We start from the raw sequence: 24,130 nt of genomic DNA, 5'->3' as shown, positions 1-24,130 counted from the left end.
AGAAAAAGGAAGTCTCGGTGAGTCAAAAGACTTATACTGAAAGTACTCCTCATGCTATAAATATAATGCTTTTAATGTCTACATTATTTATGCTGTCACAGCATTACCATCTATTTGCTGTACTCTTTATTAATGCTTTTTTAATTGTCCTCAGCTCAACAATCGGTGATATTAGTTGACGTGTGGCTCAAGCCTCGCTTACACGAGAGACCCAAGGCGGAGACCTCATGTTTCCCCTTATTGCGATAAAATCCTCCAATTCGTTTTGTACTGTATGATAACTGCTCGTTTGATATGAACACATTGCATGCTTTTCCGAGTGCTCAAATATCTGTGTACTGACAGGCTATTCTAATCTTATCCTTTATTTGGAATAGAAGAAGGATGAAGAAATCGTCAACAATGTTGAAGTCGTCGAAGAGAGGAAATCTATTAAGGTAGGAGTAAAAAACGCCAGAGATAGAAACCATTGATTTTTCTCATCTATTAAATATGCTCAAATGTGATATGTCTCTGAAAATCAATTTTTTTTTCTCTGGTCATAGCGAATTTTACCTCATTTTTCCCGTAATGAACTTCACTAAAGCGACTTCCTCTTGTGATAAACTTGCAGAAAAAAACTGAACCCAAACCAGAGGATAAGAAGGAGCCGGAAAAGAAGAAGACTCTTAAGAAGAAGGAGCCAGACTCCAAGGATGTATCACGTGAGACAACTCCGAAACCTGAAAAAATAACTTCTCGCAAATCCTCGATCAGTCGAGTCGAGGAATTGAAGACGGAGAGCCGACGTAGCTCGCTCATCTCCACAACGGAGGAAACGGTGAGTGATATTGGGAATAATAGGGGAGTCGAAAGACCTTTTGGTAGTTGATGCATGTCAATCCAAATGTGAAAATTGAGCTCCGACTGCTATTTTATTTATCAATTTTTTTAACGGATTATTTTGTTGAATCCAATCTTCGTAGATTTCCGAAGACGGTTCGCTCCCCTCCAGTAGACGAGTGTCTTTGACGCAGGTATTCATTTTTTATTTTTTTTTAGAAGATATAACTGATCAGTTATGCGACTCTCTCTTAGTGGGAGGCAAAAGCTCCTGCTCACATCTATTGTAGTTTGGGCATTTTAGTCGCCTCAAAAATGGCTTCTCCTTTATATGTATATGTATAGTCTTATATATAAGATTAGATACTCTGAACTACTTAAATACTCTTCAACGGTCTTATCCTAATTTCTTCAGGTTGACGAGGAAAAATCCGAGAGCCGTCGATCCTCAATCGCGAAGAGAAAGGAGTCAGTCTCATCAGAAAAGGTGAGTCACGGTTATGAAAATTCTTCTTATTCCAAGTACAAATTTCAATCTTGGACACTTGCCATCATTTCTAGAAAGCGGAAACGTCGTTGAAAGCCAAACCAAAAGAGAATATCCCAGACACTAAGGTAGAAACACGAGATATCCTACACAAATTCTCAATACACCCGCAAAGAAAAAAATATTTTCTCAAACAAATTTTGTTTGAACTAAAAAAATTGGTAAAAAGTGGCCATTTATAATTGAAATTATGGACCGAGAAATTTTTATTCGAATTTGAGTTTGTAATTTCATTCGTTTAAACAAAATGTGTTTGATAAGTTACGGGTTTTTCTCTAATTATCGTCCTTCACAAATTCATTACGCGGTAAATTTCTAGGAGAAGCCTGAAAAATTATCGGTGGATGAACCCAATATTGCGAAGGTAAAACTGACAAATCTACAATTTTACACGCACTCATACACGATGTGCAATTGGCCCATTATTACACGATAAATAAATTTCAGAAACGTCCGTCCATTTCAAAGAAGAAAACACCAGAAGAAGATGGAAAGGTATTCAAAATTATTCATGATAGAGTCAGTCCTGAGTAACAGTAGTAAAAATGATTATTAATCGTTCAGTTGACGAATTCGTAAATACCGACTAATTTAGAATCGCAATTCTAATCTAATTCGATGAAAAATATTTTAGGCTCAGCCTGATCTCGTTGAAGAGAAGCCAAAGAAACCTGAGGTACAATGAACAAAAAAATCACACAGTATACTTTAATCCGCGAGACAGAATTTTTTCTAAAATCAAAATGAAACGTTTCAGGAGGGAGTCAAAGCACAACCCAAAACTACTCTTGAAAAACCAGACGAATCTAAGGTACACATTGACAAAAGACAACACAATTACAGAAAAATCAGTTAAAAACATGAGTTCTCAAACGATGAAAATGTACAATTTCAGGACGATACCAAACGCAGGGCTAGTCTCAAAAAGCCGGAAGCACCGAAGGTACACAAATATTTCACCCCACTAAATGGGAATAACAATGAACATCATAATAACGAAAGATATAGTAACATTAACTCAACAATAAAATTAATTACTATAGGAAGAGCCTAAATCCAAAAGCGCCCCTAGTAAACACGAAGAGGTACACACAAAATCAACAATTAATTCTTCCAAACATGTAAAATTTTATTCATTCTATTCACATACCCCTAAACAATCAAACACTTGAGCACTAACAATAAAATACACACATTCCAGGATGAATCCGTTCGCAGACCGAGTCTTAAAAAACCAGACCAGCCTAAGGTACACAAGCATTTTAGCTCACAAAGTAGAAACAATGGTATAAGACTCGATTACACTAATCAGAACGTAATGAACCATTTCAGGAAGACTCTAAACTCCAAACTCCCCTTGCTAAACCCGAAGCCACTAAGGTATACACAAATCTACGAATTAATACTGCAAATTTCGTGAAACAATTACATTCCGACGTAACCAATACAACACAAACATTTCAGGATGAATCTACACCCAGATCTAGTCTCAAAAAACCACAACAGCCGAAGGTACACATACATTATACCTTACTCGATATAACAACAATAAACAAATTGACAAGCATAAATTCAAAAATGAAATGTGCTATTTCAGGAAGAGCCTAAACCTCAAACTACTCTTACTAAACCAGAAGACACTAAGGTACACAAACCTGACAATTAAAGTAGCTCTACTCTCCCTGACCTAAAAATCCATAAACAAAATTTTTTACGAGCAATTTTTTAATAACACGTTAAGATAGACATTACTTACTGCGACGTTATCAATCAAGAAAATAGAAACATTTTCTCAACAATGAAAATACAAACATTTCAGGAGGAACCTACACGAAGAAGTCTCAAAAAACCAGAGCAACCGAAGGTACACAAATATTTTACCGCACACATCAGACACATTAGTAAAAATCCTAAAATTAGTAGAAACCCAATGATGTTAATGAAAAAACTGCACATTTCAGGAAGAGTCTAAGACTCCGACTACCCTGACGAAACCCGAAGATACTAAGGTATACATAAAACCGACAACTACTCTCACATTCATAAAATAAAAAATAGTGTCGTCAACAATAAAATACATACAATAAAATTTCAGGACGACACTGCTCGCAGACCGAGTATCAAAAAGCCCGAACCCAAGGTATACTTTCCAAACCCTTCACACATGCCTTCCTATAATACAATCAATAATATAAAAGAAAACAATAAAATACTATGAACTAACCGCAATAAACAAATGAATTCTCAACAAAAATGGTAAACCGAACGTACACGATTTCAGGACGCGGCCAAGCCCGAAACGACTCTTGGAAAGCCCCAGGAGCTCAAGGTACACAAACTCGTCACTTCAATGCATTATCCAAATGTTCCAAAAATTATCCAAATATTCATCTCGAAATAAATGTAATTTCTAGAAGGATGGACTTACCCCCAAACCCAAAAGTACTCTTGGCCAACCGCAACCACTTCAGGTACACGACTTACCAAAACTCACGACTCAATCATACTTCACGTACTCAAACAAACCCTGACATACCATTTCTCACCTGTCATGAACGTTATGAATTTATTAATGCACTAATTGCTGGAGTAATTTTTTTATTATAATTCAGCCTTGCAGGAGTCTAAGCACGCGTAAAGAATCATAGAACAGTCTAGTGAATTCGAGAGACATTGTTCTTTTTTGGCCGATTGTGTTGAAGAATTCAGTACTTCGACAGAATCGAGACTAAATTGAAAATGTTTCATACAATTTGCGACTGAATTCTAGATTTTTCTACGAAATGATTTCCCACGTAAAAGGATAACTTGAGCACTAATCGCGAAAAGTTCATTCAACTTTGAATTTTTTTCCAGAAGGAGGAAGCGATCCTGCGCAAGACCAGCCTAAAGCCTGTGCAGAAGGTACGTGTTTTGAAGCTTTACGATATCTCTCAGGAAAAGAAAAGAAAAGTCAGTCCCATTCATTTCCGAAAAACATTCTGAATGACTTGATTTTTTTTGGATTCCTAAAATGTATTGAGTCTTTCTCTCCTAAATTTTTATTACCGAGGCGACAAAACCCGAAGGCGAAAAATCTCACCAACATCTTTCTAATTTCAGCCGGAAGAGAAGAACCTCGACGTGAAACTCAAGGTAAGTCACTCGCCAAAAATAATTCTATCAAAATTTGTAAATAGTCGTTTTATCCAAATCCTATTGTAAATTATCTTTCAAAATTAATTAATCCAATTACATGTTCAATTGGTGGTAAATATTGTACCTAAACCCAAAAACCCATCATCCTGTGTCAATGTAGCCAGTGCGAGCTGAAGTTGGAGTAATCAACAAACCAATGCGTAGGATATCACTGATAGATGCCGATTCCTTCAAAACAATCCAACTCAAACCAGTTGTCCGAGAGCCTAAAAAATCTGAAACATCAGAAAATGGCTTTATTATTCCCGACCTGAAGGTATCCCTGTGAAGAGACATCAAAATTATTCATCCTCTGCCATATCACCATCCAATCTTTCCTACTTCTTTATTTTCTTTTTTTCGTTTATCTTCCTAACATCGGCATGAAGAAAAATATCTAGTGCATTCAATTCTATTGAATTTTATATTGAACTTTTAATATTAGACATATTTTTCAGAAAATTTTCTAAGCACAAATGACTCCTATTTTGAAATATTGTAGCGACTTTCCTATTCAGTTTGAAGTTTAACTAGATTTTTTCTCCACATGCAAATATCTGAGTCGACTTCAATTTCTCCTAAACTTCACCCGCAAACATGAGAACTTTTTTTATTTTTCACCTTGGCCGAAACATACCTACAACCAGCTTTGAAAAATAAAGCCAACGATCACCCATTGCAATCAACGCGGTGATAGCATGTAGTAACCAGCATGTCAGCCCTCATGACTTTGCAATCATCACTAACGAATGTTTATGTCGAAAAAAAAATAGAAAACGGAGAGAGGGGAGAAGCAGGACGTGAAAAAAGTCAAGGGATCCAAGGCGGACAAGGAGAAGAGCTACGAGCTACCGGAGATTCCGGATTATGAACGTCCGGTTCTGGAGAAACCTCAGGAATTCGAGTTCAGCGCTTATGAGGGCCGCGACAAAACGAAACTCGATCGTCCAACGACGCAGAAGTTCGAGTCGGGGGTAAGCACCAAATATCATTACTACCGTTTACTTTTTCGAAAAAATTTCTCACTTAATGTAAAGGCTTCATTCGTTATTAGTTTTGGGATAAAAGTCATTGTCTTTGCTCTTCTCTATAATTTAGAAAAAGATTGGGAAATAATTGAATATTCCCAAAAAAGAAAAAAAAATCTGCAAATTTTAAATCCACGCAAATATTTTTGCTCGAAATTTAATACTCGTTATTCCTCAACGGCTTCTTCCTCCGAGAACTAATGGAACACTCCACAGATAATTATACTTGTCTTCTCACTCCATTTAATCGTGCAAAATCATCCAAATGAAATGTTTCTTTTTTGGCACACGATGAATACGACTGGTAGAAAGGGCTATTTTCATCGAATAACTATTGCTCATATCAGTTGTGCCAATGATTATCATCATGATCGAGGCAATTCCTCGGCCCTCTCCACACATCGTCAATTATCTAATTACAAAAAAAGATTAAATCGCGGCCGGAATGGTCGGGCCACAGTCACAGGGACACGTATTTTCTATTTTCGGTTTTAAGATCTAGAGTCGTGTGACTTGTTACCACTGGTCACCAATTCAGCCCGAACTGTGTGGTCAGTCATGGACTCAACAAGTAACTCGAGGGCTCGGAGGGCTCTTGCCTATCGATAAACCGAATTATCAGCTATAAATCGGACGGCGATAAGTGAAACGAGGTTCATTGTTTTCAGCCGAAAGTTCCATCGATCAAAACACCGGAGATCAAAGCTCCCGAGGCACCGATTATCGAAGTCTCCAAGGAAAAATCACCGACTCCATCGCCACTTGGTAGTAGAAGACCATCTCTTGTGCCCAGTGGTGCTGGAAGCCGAAGAGGATCACTCATTCCGCCAGAGGAATTGGGTCGCAGGGCGAGTCTTATCATCAGTGACGAGGTATGTTACTGGGAGATTATCAGGTGTCCTGGGATGTAAACCTGCTGGTGGTCAGAAAATTCATTTCTCCAAAAAATTCTATTAATTGCAAATTCTTACCCGAACCATTTATAGATTCTGTATAATTTTTCCATAAGAATCTTGGGTCATGCATCTTACTTTATTTCCTTCTGTTTTATTATAAACGACACATTCTTAGAAAATCTACATAAATTTTCAATTAAGACTTTCCGTTCAAGTTTTTCGTCCGTGAAAGACTCGATACAACATATGAATATTCATAAGAACCATTTGACCATCAGCAGAGCTATTAGCAGTAATGTTTACTCTTTTCTTCAATGATTCTGTAATGAAGACGAAACGAGATGACTCCTTCTTCCTTCTAGAAGTGAACGAAGATGTTCATGAAAAATTCACTCAAAATTAGCGCTCGTCTCGTCGCTTCACTGCAGCATTACTTCTCTTAATTTTTATTCTGAGGTTTTTTGAGGCCAGTAGATTATTCGTTACCTGTTTGCGTTATTATCCTAGCACTCTGTGAAGTATTCGTTTATCTATCTCCTTTCTTTGTTTTGTTCTGACAATTGTTTATTTTGCTATGTAGACTATTGAGTGATCGTAGCCTATTGTTACGAGTATTCATCCCCTGTATTATGGTCCAGTATTCACAGATTCTGAAGCAATCCTGTGCCTCAAATCATTTTCCTCTATTATAATGCATAATTTTTTATTTAATTATCTGTAATTCATGGACGATTCGATATTGTGCTCTCGGCGTAGGCTATTCGTTATTTCAGATCGCTGAATTCAATGGTGGAGAGGAACAAATGGAATAATTTATAATATTTGTAGCTGTAGACACATTACACCCCACACATTCACACTTTAACCCTTTGATTCATAGGACAATAGGAAACTTCGTCCTGGCGAGGTGATAGAAGAGAAGAAGGTGAGATATTGTACGCCGCAAATTAATGGGCCTACAATTTATATATCTCACGTAATCTACTAAATGCAACGAATCTAATTTATATTATGTCTTTTCTGCAACTCTGACAATACAATTTTTTTTTCACTTACACTCTGCACACGCACGTACATATTAAAATATCTACGATGAAAGAGGAGAATTATGAATTCTTCGCTTCCATCAGTTGTTGCATCAGCGAAGTGGTGACAGTTGTGATGTCCTTCGATATCCGGAACTTTCCCAGATTTTATCCATTGTTTACGAATTTAAATGATACGATGTCAATGTATTTCAATTGATATCGAAGGATATGACTATGCAGCATTTAATGATGCAACGGAAATTAATTGCGGATTAAAAAATGTGAAATCAGCAGCGATCATTAATAATGATGATGCACTGATCACTTTCACTTACACTTTTGCATTCGCACGTACATTAAAATATTATTAAAATATTTACGATGAAAGGGAAAAATGCTGAATCTTTCCCTTTCATTAATTGTTGCATCAGTGAAGTGGTGAACACCCTCTTTAAAAAATTCAATGGCATGTATAACTAGAATTGTTCTACCACTTCCGTGTGAAAATATTCTTCAATATCGTTGATTGTTCAGTGATTTATTTACACTGTTGGATTTTTTTTAATCTAATGAAAGGAGACGTTCAATGTTTCAATACTTGAAATGTGTATGCAATCTCGGAATTAGTTATAGTATAGTAATATACATAATTAGTTACATATACACTTACTGGAAACGTTAAGGCTCAGTACGTTAATTAGTAAATTAATATTTTTTGCATCATCAAGAGATGAAAGATTCTAGAGACTCGATATTGAGGAACATTGAATATGCAACATTGAATGATGGAACGAAAATTAATTGCAGATAAAAAAAAATGTGAAATCAGCAGCGAGCATTAATAATGATGCACTACTTGCACCTGGCACGGATTATCAGACGAAGTCCCACAGCAAAAGCATGCTCCACCATCTCACTCTATTCTTCCGTTGCCCCTTCCCCACCATTCCCGTCTCTATCACTCTCTTTACCTAATCGATGAACGCGTTGACGAGGATAATAATATCGTTATGTGTAATAATAATAACGGAGTATATCGTAAAATCGGAATGGAAGTCTGAGTGTACCTCGAAATATCCCTGTCACTTTTCGAATAGAGGCACATTTGTATTGAGAGGCCCGATGCATAGACCACTTTGCACGCCCATTTGACCCGCAGGGTGGGTAATTAAATTTCTTAAAATATAATATCTGAAAATAGTTGGGTGTCAGTTTTGGTACGTAACTAATGTTGACCCAGGGTATTTTGCCATCTGGCAGATTTTCTATGCTTTTGAGCCTGACACTCGTGGCACTTTTGCATTCTGTAATCATCGGATTATGTGAATCATTAAATGCTAACCGGCGAAATCGTGCTAATGGGCCGCGAGGTGGCAAAGAAATAGAGGGGTATTTTTTGAACATTCGTAATGGATCATCACATTTTATTCAACTACCGTTGTTTTTATGCCAAGATTATTATTACTGTTTTAATGCCAAGATTATTCATTTATGATCTCAGATCTCAGGAAAAATTCAAGAATAAATTCACCCTCAAAATTTATAGACGACGTTTCTTTATACAAATATTCCCTCATATGCAACTGAGAGAATTTCTTATTTATTTACATTCAATTTCATCAAGTGTGAGAAACAATAATTCAGTTAACATTATTGTGTCGATTTCAATGCAAAAGACCCTCTGGCAATAATTCCGAGTCAAAACCACATGCTTCTGGCACTCATTGTCGAGGGCAGATGGAAATGCATTACTACCATTCGAGAAATGTTACCAGAAGGCAATTAAGCTTGACGAATTGTCTTACGGATGCCTTGGTATCTCAACCACAACGTGTTAACAGGTTAACATGAATGTACGGATTAAATGTGACGATCATTACGACTGATGTTCGACTGAGTTGGAATCACTTTGTATCGGACGTCAGCTACGGGATAAAAGCGCCGAATTTTCCATTAATTTTTTACAGTCTGATATTTCGAGGATACTCAATGCTCCAACCGACTTTCTCTTCCTATTGAAATTTTCTAGCCCTTGAATATCGAAATCACCCCCTAATTATTATTCCATAACAACAACGACTTTCGGCGGAGCGGCGGACGGATTCATTGTCAATAATTTAATAAGTTATTGTGTATTTCATACAGCCATGGACATCACCTCATCGTTCATCATTTTGCCATGAAAATTCATTGTCCCTACATAGAGCCATCGAAAAGAGGTCATGATTATAAAATATAATATAAGATACATCTTGTTTCCATCTGAGATGTTAACCAATCACTGTCTAGTATTTCATCTCATTGTATATGTCATTCTGTGCAGGGTGGGAAATTGCGCCCAGGGGAGGTGTATGACGCTAAGGTGAGATTTGTGTTTAGCTGTAACACAAAGCTTACCAGCTAAGACCGGTCTACAGATATCGTTTAGTGTTTCAATACTCTAATTATTTTTTTCCCCCTTTGCAATTTTTTCTTCTTCCCGATATCACCTGACCCATTGTCAGATTAATCGTTAAACATCTTCGTATGCACTCACACGTATGAAATAATTTGACAGAAAAACGTAGCGAGTTCTTTAGGAAATTCTGTTTGATTTCTATTGGCTTCTGTTGAAAATACTCCGATCTTTTCTATAATAAATTTTCAAGAGAATAAATTGTATAGAGCAATCTGTTTCTGGATTTCTCCTATAAAATATTTTCCATTGGATATTTCCAGTAGAAAAAAGGTACAGACAACCTGAGGAATTTTTCAATAGAATGAAACACGTCATATAAAACTCAATGGAAATCCAATAGAATTTTTAAACAAGTGCATAACTGTTTTTTCGTAAAATATTCTCGTATGTGGAACCACTCAGTCATCCTCATTCTCATCAGTGCCATATCATTAAGGACAACGACTATGACAAATGGAGATATTTATACCGCCGAACCGGTTAACGAAGTCCCTAATGTTCTTCACTCTTTAATCAACACATTAATGATGTTTTTTGCTAATTACAGCCGCTGCTGTTGTCGCTGCTACAACGCCCAATTGATAATTCAAAAATAAACATTTAAACATTTCCGCTATCTTAATACTGATATTTATATTAAACCGATCAATTCATCTGAACAAACAAAGCCCTAACAGTGTCTCAGTATTCCTGAAATAATTCACTCTCATGTCATGATTATTACATATTTTTTTATGCACTCAACTTGTTATTTCTTACGGAACAGATCAGGCACGGTCGCCCTGGTGAGGTGCAAACCGGAAGACAGGTTAGGCATTTTCGAAGAGAATGAAATACCAAAGTCTTTTTTGTCACGTGTTTTTTTTATTTAATCGTCACTGAATTGTACAAACACTGTGGTTAATTATTCAAAAGATTTGTATAAAGCATAGATATTCACTGACATTTGTCATAAAAAAAAAAGTATTCGAAGAGTAAAACTTTGTCATACCTATTCGACTTCACTTCAAAATGAGCTCTCGATAATGAACTTATCTTCAAGTGAAGTTGATGGTTCTTTCCTATTTTACATCTTCGATACTAATTTAAAGTAGCTCTATAATTTTACAATCAAAATTTCTCCAAAGAAAAAAATCGAGTCGAAACCCAACGCCCCACCGGAGAAAAATAAATCGGAAAATTTTTACGGTACACAAACATTGAAATCTCACTTTCGCGAAACCATTTCCTCATTCAAATCTTTTTAAAAATGATTTTCTCATTATTTCTGGAGTTGATTCAGCCGTGAACTTTGCGAATCCGAAAATATTCTGAAAGATAGAGCTACTTTAAGCTGTACAGTTCATGTTTTAGATAGAAAAGCTGATATGGATACGATATTTTCGTTAATTATTCACTCAACAGCTCTGTAAATATCTCATAAAAATATTCACATATGTTATCGTTGTAAATAATACACATGTCGTAGAGTAGAGAAAACATCCATATGGAACGGATATTGGGACCAGAGACCTACAATCTCGAATTACTCACCTGTTTATTCTCCAATATCACTCACTATTTCACTCTCAAGGGACTATTATTCGCCAAGTGTAAATATTCATCACCATGTCATTATTTAGGGAGCCGAGACTGCGAGACAAGTGCACCTCAATTGCAAATATAGACCAAATGTGTCGAGAATGATTAATTTCATTGATTCCCAATTAACTTGCCTGCGTAATGTTCTTAATAAAATAATTGAAATACCTTGACACAGAGCCAGATTAGGAGATCAAGTACTTGATTTATAATTTCAAACTAATTGGAAGACGTCAGTTGGGGTAGCATTCTCCTGAAGCCCATGAATCTTGAATTTTTTTCATCTATCTTGGGTGTTCCACGGAGTGTAATTGTCTCGCCGTCTCTCTCCTCCATCATGTAATATATTATTCATTATAGAAACTCCACATGTCATCCATAATCAAGCCATTTCACCCCAACTATCTGCTGAAATTCTATCCATTGTTTAATTATCTCTCATAATTCAGGAAACATAATCACCGAAATTCTCATTCTTGTGTTTAAACCTTTCATTTCTCTTGTTAATTTCTTACTCTTGTGCTGTAACTCGTTGTGACTAATTGATCATATCTAATTTGTCTAACGTAACAACCTCAAGTAATATGTAACAAATTTAATGTATTTAGCATCCCTTTAGTTGTTGGCTTATCAATCATTTTCGGCGTTAAAATGTGCGTGTGATTATCTAATCACGCGATTAGTTAATTAGTGCATGGAATTTTTTAATCACACGCACGTATGGTACATTTCAAAATATCAGATATTTCTGCTAGTTTTTTCGAAAGAATTGTGCCAAGAATCCGAGATTTTTCAAGTAAATATGTCAATGAATATTTTAAATAAAACAAATTGGGGCAAATTGAATAGAATTTCCTGACAAATAATTTAAATATTTTTCGTGCTTATTAAAAATTGAAATAGAACATGCGCTAGTCAGCATTGACACAGGTAAGGGAAGAAATGCCGAAAATGATGAAACGTTAGCTTGACAAATAGATAGACGAGCCTAGATTAGCCAGCGATTCTGTGCAAATCTGATAATCAATGTTAAATACCAACAGCGACGTCGTCCCAGTGCGGACCTCAGGAGACCAAGCGTGGCGGACCTCGAGAATAGAATCAACCAGCCTAGTACCCCCCTCCGAGATGTGGGATCCGGTGGGCCACCCTCCATCGTCGATGTGCAGGAGTCATATCCCGTTGTTGAAGATGCCACGGGTTACGTCACCGTTCAGGTGGAAGGTAACCCAGCACCAACTTTCAAATGGTACAAGGGCATGACAGAGATCCACGAGGGTGGTCGTTTCAAATTTCTCACCGATTCTGAGACCAATACGATCACCCTGTGCATGAGAAAAGTCAAGCCGAATGATGAGGGACAGTACAAGATTGTCGTCAGTAACATTCATGGAGAGGACTCGGCGGAAATGGCTGTCTACGTATCCGGTGAGTTACGAAGGGGCGTATTTGAGGGGGATATCTGCGGGGAAAATTATCTGTTGAAAGGTGGATTTAATGAGCTCCAGCTTATATCAATAGTAACACTCAATCTCTTGATTACATTTAATCAGATGGAGAAATTAATTACATTATAAAGTCTCTGCCTGAATTCAATCGAAAACAATTAAACAATTAATTTCGGCAGATGCCAGTGGTATGGACTTCCGTTCGATGCTGAAAAAACGAAAATACGCGAAATGGGGAAGAGACCAATCTGAATTGGAGAAGCCTGACCTCAAGGAAGTCGAAAAGCCATCGGTCGCCCTGAAGAAAGTTGAGAGGGTACGTAAAAACCTCGATTCAACGAGGTATACATTCATTATGACTATAATCAACAGCGAACTTCTGCGTTAGAATTAAAATCATCGAAATAAGTAAGCCAACTCCAACGGAGTCTCAACTCGTGAGTCAATTATTTATTGTTGATCCCCTGTGGTTACCACTTTGAATGTCGTGAAACTCGTTTACTCATTCACTTTTTCCACTCGTGAGACGGTACTTGGGGTGACTAATCCGGTTTTATACGGTACTCTGTAACAATTCGTCTAGCCCCTTCAATCCTCGTAATTGTATCGCACTGAATTGTTGAGAAATAGGTGTGGAATGTCTTTAGCCACTTCCTGGGGGGCGAAGCTGGTATCAGGACGGAAATGAGATTGTCATCTTTGTGGAGGACGAGAAGGAGCTGAGAATACCACTTGACAAAAAGGGCGAGGCAAACTGGAGCTGGCTAAAGGTTTTTTCACATTCTCATGGAAAACACCTCCTCCTCCTCCCCCCCCCCCATCTTCAGAGGCAACTGTTCAATAATCCTATGAGTTTTTTTTGTCCGCCCTTGTATGATTTTTCTCCATGTTTTTTGAGTTTTTTGCCCTCTTCATTATTTTGTTTTACAGAAGTTACCCTTGGGTACTCTCGTGGTAGCGATCAATCCGATATTATTTTTATTTTATTTTCTAGGAGTTTTGTCTAGTCACAGAAAAAATAAATTGCTCCAATTCTATGAGCAAAATTTCCTCGTGAGTCCCCTTTCGTAGGTCTATTGAAAATCCTCGATTTGTTGCCTCCCATTATTTTCTTGTGAGTATCATGAATGAATGAATAAATTTCACAAAAAAAGCGCGTGACATTGATAAAACATTCGATTAGATTCCTAGTACACATCCAGTGGTTTTGCCCGATTTTCCAGATTTTCTGTTCAAGTTTCTTCTATACATGTATTTCCTATTGAAAATCGTTGACATAAATTGCTTAAGTATTTTTTTCCTTCTTTTTCGGTCACATAATCCGAAGGAATCGTCCCAAAACTAACAGATATCTAATTGAATATTCCAATGGATTCTCCAGGTTTTGTGAAATTTATTCTTAAATCAGAATGATACCAGGTACTTCGAGGATCAAGTCATTAATTCGTTGATATAATTTTCACATGCGATAACTCGACGGAGGCAGGATATATTCGACATTCAGCGTAGACCGAGTTTGCAGGAGTTGATCACCGATTGGCCGAAGCTCGTCGTTCGTATAAAGAAAAAGGTTCGAAATTCGTATCATTGAAATTCCCATCCACGCTGCCAAAAACCCATCTCAATAATGAGGAATTCCATTAACATCGGCCTCTGACCAAATGGTTTTTTTCGAATTTCGTGTTGAGGTGTTCTTCTTGCCCTGTCCTCATGTAAATTAGAGGAATGAATCCACATTTATTCACTCACTTGAAAGGTCGATCCTCGAAGTGCCATTAAAAGCCGGACCAAAACGAAGCCGACCCACACCAGTTGCTTATTTATTTATCTTGATATTCTTCAATAATACCTCATCGAGAATTACAACATCTCGATATTGTACATTGATTGGAGGACTCCTCTCCACCCACCGAAATAATGTTTAACAGACCGAATTCTCTTGACATTTTAATCAATTAATTAATTGGGAGCAATGTTGAATACAACTAAACATTCACTGGTGAATTCAGATGATGCGTTACTTTTTGGCGCTGATTTTTTTTGCGCTCCTACTAATTTTGGCGCATATGAAAAAATATTTATTAATTTTCAGGTCAGCAACACTGAATAGGATTTATAGATTAAAAATCACGAAATTTCATGATTTTTTAATACGCTAGAGTCAAATAGACATTTCAAAATTAGAGAATACATTGGGAGGCACGTGAATAAGTAATCGTCAACATTGACTATACCCGTGTCCAAAAAATACGCGTTTGATTTTTTTTATTGACGACATAAGGCGCCAAAAAATCGAGGGCAAAAATCGGCGCCACAACTGGCTTTTGCCAGTTGCGAAATTCACACTCGACGCGTTTCTTATTTCTAGACTAGTGGAAATAGTGGATCACGTAGGCCATCGCTGGCTGAATTAATACCGGACTGGCCGGTCCTTCACCACTTCGTCAAGACGGAGGTTTGATCAAACCGATCACTGATGGATTTTAATGTCGTACTCGTATTATTATTGTATCAATTATTATATTTTTTTTCATGCATCTGCGTCATGGATGTTATTTGCACGTCGTACACGTTTCCATAGACTCACTCTCATCACTACAACATTTTTCAAAACAACATTGATAACACGTTCACACAAAACATCCATCTTATCGCAGAGAATAAAGTTAGATATAAGAGATGTTGTATCGCACGAGGATTACATGGCTGGTCTAACAGCATCTAAATCAGGCATGGATATACCGCCAAGCCATACTATTTTTTTATATTGTTTATTTCATTTCATATAGGTGGCGAATGTCTTCATAAATGGTCGATCAATCCTTTAATTATTGATGATTAATGTTTGCTTTTCCTGACGTTTGTAGAAGCAAGACTCCTTCCTCAAGCCCCTGGTGGATCAGTACGCCAAGGAAGGAAAGGACAAGAAGGTCAGCTTCGACGCCAACTTCTCCAAACCGAATGCCAAGCCCAAGTGGTTCTTCCGCAAGGATGTGAGTGATCAATCTTCTTCGTATCAATGCAATATCAGTACTAAATCAACATTCTAAATTAATTCAATCCCATAATTTTGTTGGTTCTCTGCAGGAATTATTCCCATCGGCAAAATACAAGTTTAAGAACGAAGAAGATTCATACCAACTCATCATTTCAACCCCCAAAGTCGAAGATACTGGAAAGTATACCATTGATATCGGTGGTATTACGAGCACTGCTTTCCTGAATGTCGATGGTAACTATTTGGCAAATTCGCTAAATGTTTTTATGAAAGATTTCCCTCCTTAAGCTACCCCTGGTGAGCTTCCATTGCCATAAACCATTTTTTTTTCAGAACCCGATCCATCCTACAGTTTCATCAAACCCCTCTCCAAACAATCAGCGGGTTACACCAGGCACGAGGTGTTCTTGGAATGTACCCTCAGCTCGAACATGGCAACAGTCACCTGGTACAAGGGAAAAACAAAACTCGAAGATGGCGAGGTGTACAGCATCTCCAAGGACATGTCCGGTGTTTGCAGATTGACAATAAAGAAAGGAAAACTGGAGGACAGTGGGGAATATACTTGTAAAATCAACAAGCAAACGGAGAAAACCGAAACCGTTCTCACAGTCGAGGATTACCCCTACAAATTCGTCAAGGTTCTCAAGCACCAGACAACCACGGAGAAGGAGACCATCACATTGCTCTGCGAATTGGACGACGAAGCCGGTGATGTTGAGTGGTTCAAGGGTGATCAGAAGATCACAGCTGATAAACGCGTTCAGATAAAGGAAGATGGACGCAAACGAAAGCTCGTCATCAAGGATTGCAAAGTCACAGATGCCGGCTTATACTCCTGCGTTAGTAATGCTGACAAGACCGAAGCAGAGATAATCGTCAACTACCTGAATCGTTTCAACAAAAAATTGAAAGACACAACAGCTATCGAGCGCGAGAAGCTGGTGCTTGACGTTGAGCTACAGGACCAGACAGCACCAGCTGAATGGTTCTTCAATGGCAAGCCCATCGAGCCAAGCGACAGAATTGAAATAAAGAATCTGGGAGGTGGTAAGCATCAGCTTGTCTTCAACAAAGCAGAGATGATTGACGACGGAGAGATAACATGCAAGAGTGGAGAGTTGAGCAGTAGCTGTCAATTGACAGTGAAGAAAGGTGAGAGCAAACCCATCGCCGATATACCAGACAAGGTTGAGGGCCCCTGCGCCTCACCCATAGTCTTCACCATTCCTTACAAGATCGAAGGCACCAAGCAGACCCCAGTGGAGGCTAAACTGATGAGAGACGGCAAGGCGTTGCCCCTCAAGGACGTCGAAATCGTCGTCGGAGAGGACAAGATCACATTCAAAATTAAGAAGCCCCAACGTGATCAATCTGGTATCTACCAAGTGAGGATTGGAAATGGCCAGGGTGAGGAAGTCAAGGACGTGAATGTCATCATGCAGGACGCCCCATCGCCTCCACGAGACGTCGACGTAACGGAAGTCTTCGCGACTTCCTGCGTTGTGTCGTTTAAGCCATCGGAGGACGATGGCGGCTCGCCAATAACGAAATACGTCATTGAACGTTTGGATATGAGCTTGAAGAACCAGTGGGACAGTGTCGGTGAGGTACTACCGAGTGAGAAGTGCACGTTCAAGGTTGAAGACCTCAAGACCAAGAAGGAATACAAATTCCGCATTCGCGCAGTCAACAAAATAGCCTCGAGTGAGCCAGCTACATTTGGCAAACCCATCCTTGCTAAGGACCCCTGGGACGAACCGGGCAAGCCTGGTAATGTTGAAGTGGTTGACTGGGACGTTGATCACGCCGACCTGACATGGAGCAAACCAGAGAGTGACGGAGGCGCACCAATCACTGGTTATGTCATCGAGTACAAGGAGAAATTTGGAAAGGAGTGGGTGAAGGGGAAGGAGATCGATGGCGATGTCACCAAGGGAACCATCGATGGCCTGAAGGAGGGTGGACAGTACGAGTTCAGAATTCGTGCTGTCAACAAAGCCGGCCCTGGCACACCGTCAGACCCCACCAAACCCATAATAGCTAAATGCAGATTTGTGAAACCGTTCATCATCGGCGATAAGTTGACAAATCTCGTCGTCAAGAAAGGACAAGTCATCAAGTATGATATCAAATACGGTGGTGAACCAGAGCCGGAGGTCAAGTGGTTCCTGGGGAGCAAGGAACTCGTACAGGACGCGGCTGAGAGAATCACAATTGACAAGTACGAAAGGAATACTGTACTGACAGTTCGAAAAACTGTTCGCGCTGACTCTGGAAAATACAAGTTGGTGCTCAGCAATGGCTCTGGGGAATGCGAGAGTGCGGCTGATGTCGTTGTGCTTGACAAACCAACACCACCGAAAGGACCACTTGTCACAGAAGAAGTTCGGTCTGATCATATCACTGTCAAATGGAAGAAACCCGTGGATGATGGTGGCACTGACATCACCGGATACTCACTGGAGAAAATGGATATGGACACTGGCAGGTGGATTCCTGCTGGTGAAGTTGGTCCTGACAAGGACACCTTCACGTTCCCTGGTCTCACGCCGAATAAGAAGTATAAGTTTAGGGTGAAGGCGATGAACAAGGAGGGAGAGTCCGAACCCCTCGTTACAGATGAGGCAATTGTTGCCAAGAATCCGTACGACGAGCCAGACAAGCCTGGTAAACCTGAAATATTTGATTATGACAATATGAGTGTCTCCCTGCGCTGGGCGAAACCCGAGAAAGACGGTGGACGTCCCATCACTCATTATGTCGTTGAGATGAAGGACAAGTTCTCACCGGATTGGGTTGAAGTCCTGAAGACACCGGATGCTACTGCTGAAGCTAAGGTTGAGGGGCTCAAGGAGAAGATGGTCTATCAGTTCAGAGTGAGGGCGGCAAATAAGGCTGGTCTCTCTCAGCCCAGCGAGCCCACTGACAACCACATCTGCAAGCACAGAAACTTGAAGCCCAGAATTGACAGGACCAATTTGAAGTCAGTTGTCATCAAGGCTGGACGCAATCACAAGTGGTCTGTCGATGTTATCGGCGAACCACCACCAGTTATCAACTGGATCTGGCGGGACAATATTCCACTGACATCCACGGAAAGGATTAAGGTCGAGAATGTCGATTATCATACTGACTTCAGCATCATCAATGCTGTGAGAAAAGACACTGGAAAGTACACAATTACAGCTGAGAACGTCAATGGAAGGGATGAGGAGAGTGTCGAGCTTACTGTCCTTGGGAAGCCGGATGCACCTGGTGGACCACTTGTCGTGTCAGATGTTACGAATAAGTCCGCCAAAGTCAAGTGGCAGAAACCAGAGGACGATGGGGGTGTTCCTATCAAGGAATACGAGATCGAAAGAATGGACACGAAGACAGGTATAGTACTTTACAGACCGTATATAAAAATTTATAAATATTCGTGAATAAAAATTGAAGGTGAAAAAAAAATACTCAATTGTTAATATTAATATATTGAAACAGGTAAATGGGTCAGATGTGGAAAAGTACCAGGAAACTCACCGAACACCGAGTTCGAGATCACCGGGTTAAATCCAGGCAGTGAATATCTCTTCCGAGTGACAGCTGTCAATGATGAGGGTGACTCAGAGCCTCTGACAAGTGAGAAACCAATTCTAGCTAAAAATCCATTCGATGAGCCTAATGCACCAGGCACTCCGCTTATCACGGATTACGACAACGAATCAGTGAGTATCAAGTGGACACCACCGGACTTTGATGGTGGTGCACCAATCGAGAAATACATAATTGAGAAGAAAGATAAATACAAGCCCGATTGGGAGAAAGCCATGGAAGTACCTGCGACCGACGATCTGACGGCGAGAGTGGATGGCTTGAAAGATCGTGCTGAATACCAGTTCAGAGTTATAGCTGTTAACAAAGCAGGTCAATCACCACCCTCTGGTGCCTCCAAGATGCAGATGGTGAAACACAAGGCATTGAAACCAAGAATTGATCGCACTAATCTCAAGCCAATTGTCGTGAGAGCTGGCAAGACTATCAAGTACGACGTAGACGTTCGTGGTGAACCACCTCCGGAGATCACGTGGTACCACAAGGATACTCTAGTAAAATCAGGTGGAAATATCGAGATCGTGAATGTCGATTACAACACCAAGATCACAATTTCCGATGCTGTTCGTAAGAACACTGGTGTCTGGAAGATCAAGGCTGTAAATGCTTCTGGAGAGGACGAAGCAGAAGTAGAAGTGACTGTTCTTTCTGCTCCTGGCAAGCCCAAGGGTCCACTCAAGGTGTCGGACGTCACCAAGAACGGATGCAAACTCAAGTGGGAGAAACCAGAAGACGATGGTGGCAAGCCAATCACCGGGTATCAAGTGGAGAAGCTGGACAAGACAACGGGTAGATGGGTGCCCGTTGGACGAACGAATGACACTGAAATGGATGTCAAGGGGCTGGCAGACGGCCACGAATACGAATTCCGAGTTAAAGCGATCAATGAAGAAGGCGAGTCCGAGCCGCTAACGACAGACGGTGGAATTATCGCGAAGAATCCATTCGACGCTGCTGACAGACCCGGTGTACCAGAGCTGGAGGACTGGGACGTCGATAGGGTGGATCTTAAGTGGAAGCCCCCGAAGGGCGACGGTGGTGCACCCATCACTGGTTACATCATCGAAAAGAAGGAGAAGCTTTCGCCCCACTGGGAGGAGGCTGCTGAGACTACTGGGCCTGAGCCCAAGGGCCGCGTCGAGGGTCTCGTAAAGGGTAAAGTCTATCAATTCAGGGTGCGAGCTGTCAACAAAGCTGGCCCCTCCGAGCCCAGCGATCCCACAAAACCACACACTGCCAAAGCGAGATTCCTCAAACCTCACATCAATCGCGACAAGCTACAGCAGGTGAAAGTACGCGCCGGCCAGCATGTGAAGCTCGAGGTCGACGTGGAAGGTGAGCCCCCTCCAACGATAACCTGGGCACGTGGTGCCAAGGTCCTCGAGAACACACCGAATCTCAAGATCGAGAATGAGGACTATCTGACGAAGATCAATATGTCTCACACGACTCGTAAGGATACGGGAAAATACACCATCACAGCTGTCAATGATTCGGGACGCGACGAGGCTGATGTTGAAATCATCATCCTAGATAAACCTGATAAACCAGAAGGTCCTTTGGAAGTAGTTGATGTTCACAAAGAGGGATGCAAGCTCAAGTGGAAGAAGCCCAAGGACGACGGTGGTTTACCCCTGTCGTCCTACGTTATCGAGAAGATGGACGTGACCACGGGAAGATGGGTGCAGGCTGGTGTTGCTGATCCTGAGAAGACAGAGCAGGTGATCACCGGATTAGAACCAGGACATAAATACGAATTCCGTGTAAAGGCCGTGAATGAGGAGGGCGAGTCCGAACCGTTGAACACAGATACTGCGATTGTCGCGAAGAATCCTTATGACCCACCAGCAGCTCCTGGACTACCAGAGATCATCGATTGGACCGAGAACACAGTGACCTTGAAGTGGGAACCACCTCACCGAGATGGAGGTGCTCCAATCACTGGGTACGTCTTGGAGATGAAGGAAAAATTCGGAACGAATTTCGTCAAAGCCGCGGAGACATTCGGCCCCAAGTGCGAAGGAATAGTTCCCAAGCTGGTGGAGGGAAATCAATACCAGTTCCGTGTTCGTGCTGTGAACAAAGCCGGACCCGGTGAGCCGAGTGAGGCGACCAATCTGCACACTGCTAAAGCTCGCTGGCTGAAGCCTCACATAGACAGGACGAATCTCAATCCGCTGACGGTTAAAGTTGGTCTGACAATCAGCCTCGACGTGAATATCATCGGTGAGCCACCTCCAGCTGTCTCTTGGTCCTTCAAGGACTCTCCCATCCAGACAGACGATGTCTATCGCATCGACAACATTGACTACAACACGAAATTCTTCGTGTTGAAGGCGAAACGAACTCACACAGGAAAATACAAAATTTTTGCGAAGAACGAAGTCGGTGAGGACGAGGCAGAGATTGAAATAACTGTTCTTGGTAAGCCAACGAAACCAAAGGGACCACTCGACGTGACCGATGTGACCAAACACGGTTGCAAACTCAAGTGGAAACGACCAGAGGACGACGGTGGTTCACCAATCGAGTACTACGAGATCGAAAAGCTGGATCCACTCACGGGGATGTGGATTCCGTGCGCTAGAGCAACAGAGCCTGAAGCCAACATCACTGGTCTTCTGGAAGGAAAGCCCTATAAATTCCGAGTGAAGGCTGTCAACAAGGAGGGCGACTCCGAGGAGCTTGAGGCTGACAAATCCATCATAGCGAAGAATCCGTTCAACGAGCCTAGCAAACCTGGTCGCCCTGACATCAAAGACTGGGATAAGGACTTTGTTGATCTGGCCTGGTCACCACCTGAAGACAACGGTGGTGCCAATATCGAGAAGTACATCGTTCAGATGCGAGACAAGGACGGCAGACAGTGGGTGGATGCTGCCATGGTTGTGGGTGACAAGACCCATGCTAAAGTCACGGAGGGCATTGAGCCAGGACACGAGTATGAATTCCGAGTGGTGGCTGTTAACAAGGCCGGTCCTAGTGAGCCCAGTGACGTGTCCAAGTCCGTGATAGCCAAGCCCAGATTCCTTGCACCGAGGATAGATCGCAAGAACCTGACGAAGAAGACGTTAAGAGTTGGGCAGATGCTACGGTTGGAGGCTGACATCAAGGGAGAACCACCTCCAAAGGTCACGTGGAAGTACAAGGGGGCCATCCTGAAGACGGTTGATCGTCTCAAGATTGATAATGAGGATTATCACACCCTCTTCATACTTACCAAGCTGCAGAGAGCGGACACAGGAAGCTATACAGTAACAGCAGTCAACGACAGTGGAACTGACGAAGTTGAGGTGGAAGTAGTCGTCACCAGTAAGCCCAGTAAGCCGAAGGGCCCACTGGATGTTGCTGACGTGACGGCAGATGGCTGCAAACTTAAGTGGAAAGCTCCGGAAGACGATGGTGGCGAGCCAATAGATCACTACGTCGTTGAACGGATGGACGTCGACACTGGACGATGGGTGCCATGCGCCACTACGAAAAACCCTGAGGCCGATATAACTGGTCTCAATGAGGGCAAGGACTACATGTTCAGGGTGAAGGCTGTGAATGCAGAGGGCGATTCCGAGCCACTGGAAACTGACATACCAATCACTGCCAAGAATCCATTCAAGGAGCCTGATGCACCTGGCAAACCTGAGTTGAAGGACTGGGACAAGCGTCACGTTGATCTCAAGTGGACAGCACCGAAACGAGATGGTGGTGCGCCCATCGAGAAATACATAATCGAGAAGAAGGATATGTATGGAAAGTGGCAGAAGGCTGCTGAAGTTCCTGGCACCCAAACTCGGGGAACAGTCGAGGATCTCACTGAGGGACAGAAGTATCAGTTCAGGATCAAGGCTGTCAATAAGGGTGGTGTGAGTCCAGCCAGCGATGCTAGTGATATTCTCACTGCCAAGGATCGTTACGCTGCACCTAGGATCGACAGGACTAACCTAAGGGATCTCACCATCAAAGCGGGCAATCACATACGTCTGGACGTGAAAGTCAGTGGTGAGCCGCCTCCATCGAAGGTATGGTGGCACAATAAAGTCAAACAAGAGGATGGACATTTTGTGCAGCTTGAGTTTGAAGACTACAAGACCAAGTTCATGGTGGGAGCCGCCACAAGGGCACACTGTGGCACACTGACACTCAAAGTGGAAAATGACTCCGGCAGGGACGAGGCCACCATCGAGATTCTTGTGCTTGATAAACCTGGAAAACCGGAGGGGCCTCTCAAGGTGTCCGATGTGCACAAAGAGGGATGCACTCTCAAGTGGAACTCACCGCTTGACGATGGTGGTGTACCTATTGAGCATTATGTCGTTGAGAAACAGGACACGGAGACGGGCAGGTGGATACCTGTTGGCAGGACGAAGGAACCGAATATGGAGATTGATAATCTTGTTCCTGGGCAGGAGTACAAGTTCCGCGTTGCTGCGGTCAATGCCGAGGGAGAGTCCGAGCCTTTGGTGACGGATCATAGTATTGTGGCGAAGAATCCATTCGGTAAGTTTATTTATTATAGTGGTATGATGGATTAGATTAGACCCGATACCCATCAT

General features: G+C 41.2%; 1 protein-coding gene across 28 annotated transcripts in view; it reads left to right on the top strand.

The window, feature by feature from the left end:
- The window catches only part of LOC135170795 (twitchin), a 51,472-nt gene that overhangs the window by 11,271 nt on the left and 16,071 nt on the right, over positions 1-24,130 (top strand). For 7 of the 28 annotated variants that reach the window (XM_064136854.1, XM_064137059.1, XM_064137046.1 and 4 more), the window contains 34 exons: positions 3-17; positions 378-437; positions 614-820; positions 966-1,016; positions 1,238-1,309; positions 1,384-1,437; positions 1,689-1,733; positions 1,817-1,864; positions 2,004-2,045; positions 2,127-2,180; positions 2,265-2,312; positions 2,413-2,490; positions 2,571-2,618; positions 2,702-2,749; positions 2,834-2,881; positions 2,967-3,014; positions 3,189-3,233; positions 3,331-3,378; positions 3,465-3,509; positions 3,651-3,698; positions 3,784-3,840; positions 4,226-4,273; positions 4,472-4,504; positions 5,320-5,520; positions 6,243-6,446; positions 7,351-7,395; positions 10,723-10,764; positions 12,581-12,965; positions 13,165-13,301; positions 15,354-15,440; positions 15,853-15,978; positions 16,073-16,217; positions 16,317-19,364; positions 19,470-24,074. In XM_064136854.1, coding sequence (XP_063992924.1) covers positions 3-17; positions 378-437; positions 614-820; positions 966-1,016; positions 1,238-1,309; positions 1,384-1,437; positions 1,689-1,733; positions 1,817-1,864; positions 2,004-2,045; positions 2,127-2,180; positions 2,265-2,312; positions 2,413-2,490; positions 2,571-2,618; positions 2,702-2,749; positions 2,834-2,881; positions 2,967-3,014; positions 3,189-3,233; positions 3,331-3,378; positions 3,465-3,509; positions 3,651-3,698; positions 3,784-3,840; positions 4,226-4,273; positions 4,472-4,504; positions 5,320-5,520; positions 6,243-6,446; positions 7,351-7,395; positions 10,723-10,764; positions 12,581-12,965; positions 13,165-13,301; positions 15,354-15,440; positions 15,853-15,978; positions 16,073-16,217; positions 16,317-19,364; positions 19,470-24,074 — 10,315 coding nt within the window. Of the gene's footprint in view, positions 1-2; positions 18-377; positions 438-613; positions 821-965; positions 1,017-1,237; positions 1,310-1,383; positions 1,438-1,688; positions 1,734-1,816; positions 1,865-2,003; positions 2,046-2,126; positions 2,181-2,264; positions 2,313-2,412; positions 2,491-2,570; positions 2,619-2,701; positions 2,750-2,833; positions 2,882-2,966; positions 3,015-3,188; positions 3,234-3,330; positions 3,379-3,464; positions 3,510-3,650; positions 3,699-3,783; positions 3,841-4,225; positions 4,274-4,471; positions 4,505-5,319; positions 5,521-6,242; positions 6,447-7,350; positions 7,396-9,821; positions 9,861-10,722; positions 10,765-12,580; positions 12,966-13,164; positions 13,302-15,353; positions 15,441-15,852; positions 15,979-16,072; positions 16,218-16,316; positions 19,365-19,469; positions 24,075-24,130 lie in introns of all 28 variants that reach the window. The other 21 variants (XM_064136870.1, XM_064136910.1, XM_064136918.1 and 18 more) reach the window with 21 other exon arrangements.

Source organism: Diachasmimorpha longicaudata, chromosome 2, assembly GCF_034640455.1.
Source record: "Diachasmimorpha longicaudata isolate KC_UGA_2023 chromosome 2, iyDiaLong2, whole genome shotgun sequence".
Classification (NCBI taxonomy): Eukaryota; Metazoa; Arthropoda; class Insecta; order Hymenoptera; family Braconidae; genus Diachasmimorpha; species Diachasmimorpha longicaudata.
The sequence above is the reverse complement of the archived record's forward strand: the minus strand, read 5'-3'. Positions and strand labels throughout refer to the sequence as shown.